General features: G+C 42.5%; 1 protein-coding gene across 1 annotated transcript in view; it reads right to left on the bottom strand.

Moving 5' to 3' along the window:
- Window positions 1–1,865: 1,865 nt before the first annotated feature.
- The window catches only part of TTC37 (tetratricopeptide repeat domain 37), a gene marked incomplete at its 3' end in the record, with an annotated part of 42,775 nt that continues 42,689 nt past the window's right edge, over window positions 1,866–1,951 (bottom strand). The window contains 1 exon segment of the mRNA XM_010082053.1: window positions 1,866–1,951. This exon segment is cut by the window's right edge and continues 13 nt beyond it. Within this exon segment, the coding sequence (XP_010080355.1) occupies window positions 1,866–1,951 (86 nt within the window).

Genomic DNA, 1,951 nt, shown 5'->3' with positions numbered 1-1,951 from the left:
TGAGAGATGAAGGAACCACACGGCACTCCGGTCAGCAAGAGAGCTCCGTCATTTTCCCTTGCCATGTGGTGAAGAAAAGAAGCAGCCATGGAGGACCCCACGCTGGAACTAGAAGTCCCACGCCAGAGTCGGGGGAGTCACTGGGGGACTGAAGCTCCGTTGGAAACTCCACGTGGCAGCTGGGAGAGACTGTGAGGAGAAAGGAGCTGCCGACTGACTGCAGCCCCCCACTGTCTGCCCCCCTGTGATGCCGTGGGAGGAGAAGGTACAGAACAAAGCCTTTGGGCTTTGGGACGAAGGGAGGTGTGGGGGAGAAGTGCCTTTTTGTAAGATGTGGTTTCTCTCTTTCAATATCCTGCTTCTTGTAAATAGTTAATAAATTCAGTTAATTTATTGTTCTTCACGAGTCGTGTGGGTTTCTTGCCTGTGACCCTAAGTGGTGAGTGAAACCCTCCCTGTTCCCCGCCTCAGCCCATCAGGTGTTTAGAAAAACTGTCCCCGTGGTTTTATAAACCACGACAACATCAAACGCTTAAAAATCTCCACCCTATAGTGACTTGCTAAACCTGTAGTCACCTGCAACGCACTACATTTGTTACCTGAGGCTGAGACCAAGTTTGACAAGTAAGTTAAGGGCTGGTAATGAACCAAGCAGAGCTAGATGAGAGCTATTTCCCTGCTGACACACACTTGCCTCCTGCTAGTACATTTATATAAATTTAAATCTGACAAAAAGGAACATTCTCTGCAGCTACTTAAACAAAACTGCCAAGGTATCCTTTTGCCTCTCCCAATTAAATTTACTGTTCCTTGATTTATTTTCCACACCTCCTATTTGCAGCTTTTCTACTAGTTAAAAAAGCTCCCATGAAGTTTAATGTTCACAGATGCTCATAAGCTTCTTGCAGTTCTCTTGCAATCCAATCACATTATACATATTAAAAAGGAAAACCATTAAGTAGAATCAAGCAAATCTTTACTCTAGCCATTATTGTTATTGTACTCATTGGCAGGGAGTACAGATGACTTTGCAGGAGCAAGTGCAATGAGATCATCCCAGGATCATCCAAGCTCATTAATTCTAGCTTTTTTATGAACCTGTGTGTCTGTCTATGGATTTTTGTCAACACTGTGTGCTGTACCTCCAAACATACTTTGTTACAGGTTTAAAGTTTCACCAGGGAACAGCTGTTAATCTGGGCAAAAGAGCTCATCCTGCCAGAGGCAACAGGGAGGAGATTAGGAGAGTATATTCAGAGTCTGAGCAGCAAAGTGATTCCCATTACAAGCCAAAATGAATTGCCCTCCTTTGCATCATATGAAAGAGCTCTATGGATTTGTGAGTTTGACCAAATCCATTTGTGAAGCATTATCAACAAAAATTAATGTACCATCTACTATGTACTGAAAATAATGTACTATTACAGATATAGTAGAAGTCTTAAGTACAGAAATCACAGTGCTCTACTGTTCAGTTTTTTTGGGTCAAGGATACCACACTGTTCCAGCCAGGCTAGAGAGAATGAACATTTTTAATGCATTAAAATGCTCTGGTAAAATTCTGGTAAAATGGTCCTTATGTCTACTGGAGAGTCACTAGGAGAATTCTTGCCAGTTTGGGTTTGAGAGAGATTTTACTGTTAGTTTTTCATTAGTTTTGAATGGAGCAACAGAAGACTTTAAAAACAAACTAGATGCATTTAAAAAACTCAGGCATGCTTTGTCAGTGTAGAATCTTTACACATTGAAACCTCTAGAGCAGGCGAGACAGCACCTCCCCAGCCTCCCTCTACCCCACTTCTAAGTTGCAAGCACAATGTCCAACGTAAATAGACTGAATTTCTGTATAAAACGGACTGTCTTACATCTATTAATTCATAATCATCTTTGGCATACAGATGTTGCAGGAGGTACCAGCGTGCCACTGAGACTATGGATTCTGGATTCCCCG

Source organism: Pterocles gutturalis, unplaced genomic scaffold (genome assembly GCF_000699245.1).
Source record: "Pterocles gutturalis isolate BGI_N339 unplaced genomic scaffold, ASM69924v1 scaffold11239, whole genome shotgun sequence".
Taxonomy (NCBI): Eukaryota; Metazoa; Chordata; class Aves; order Pterocliformes; family Pteroclidae; genus Pterocles; species Pterocles gutturalis.
This window is presented reverse-complemented; position numbering and strand designations above follow the sequence as displayed.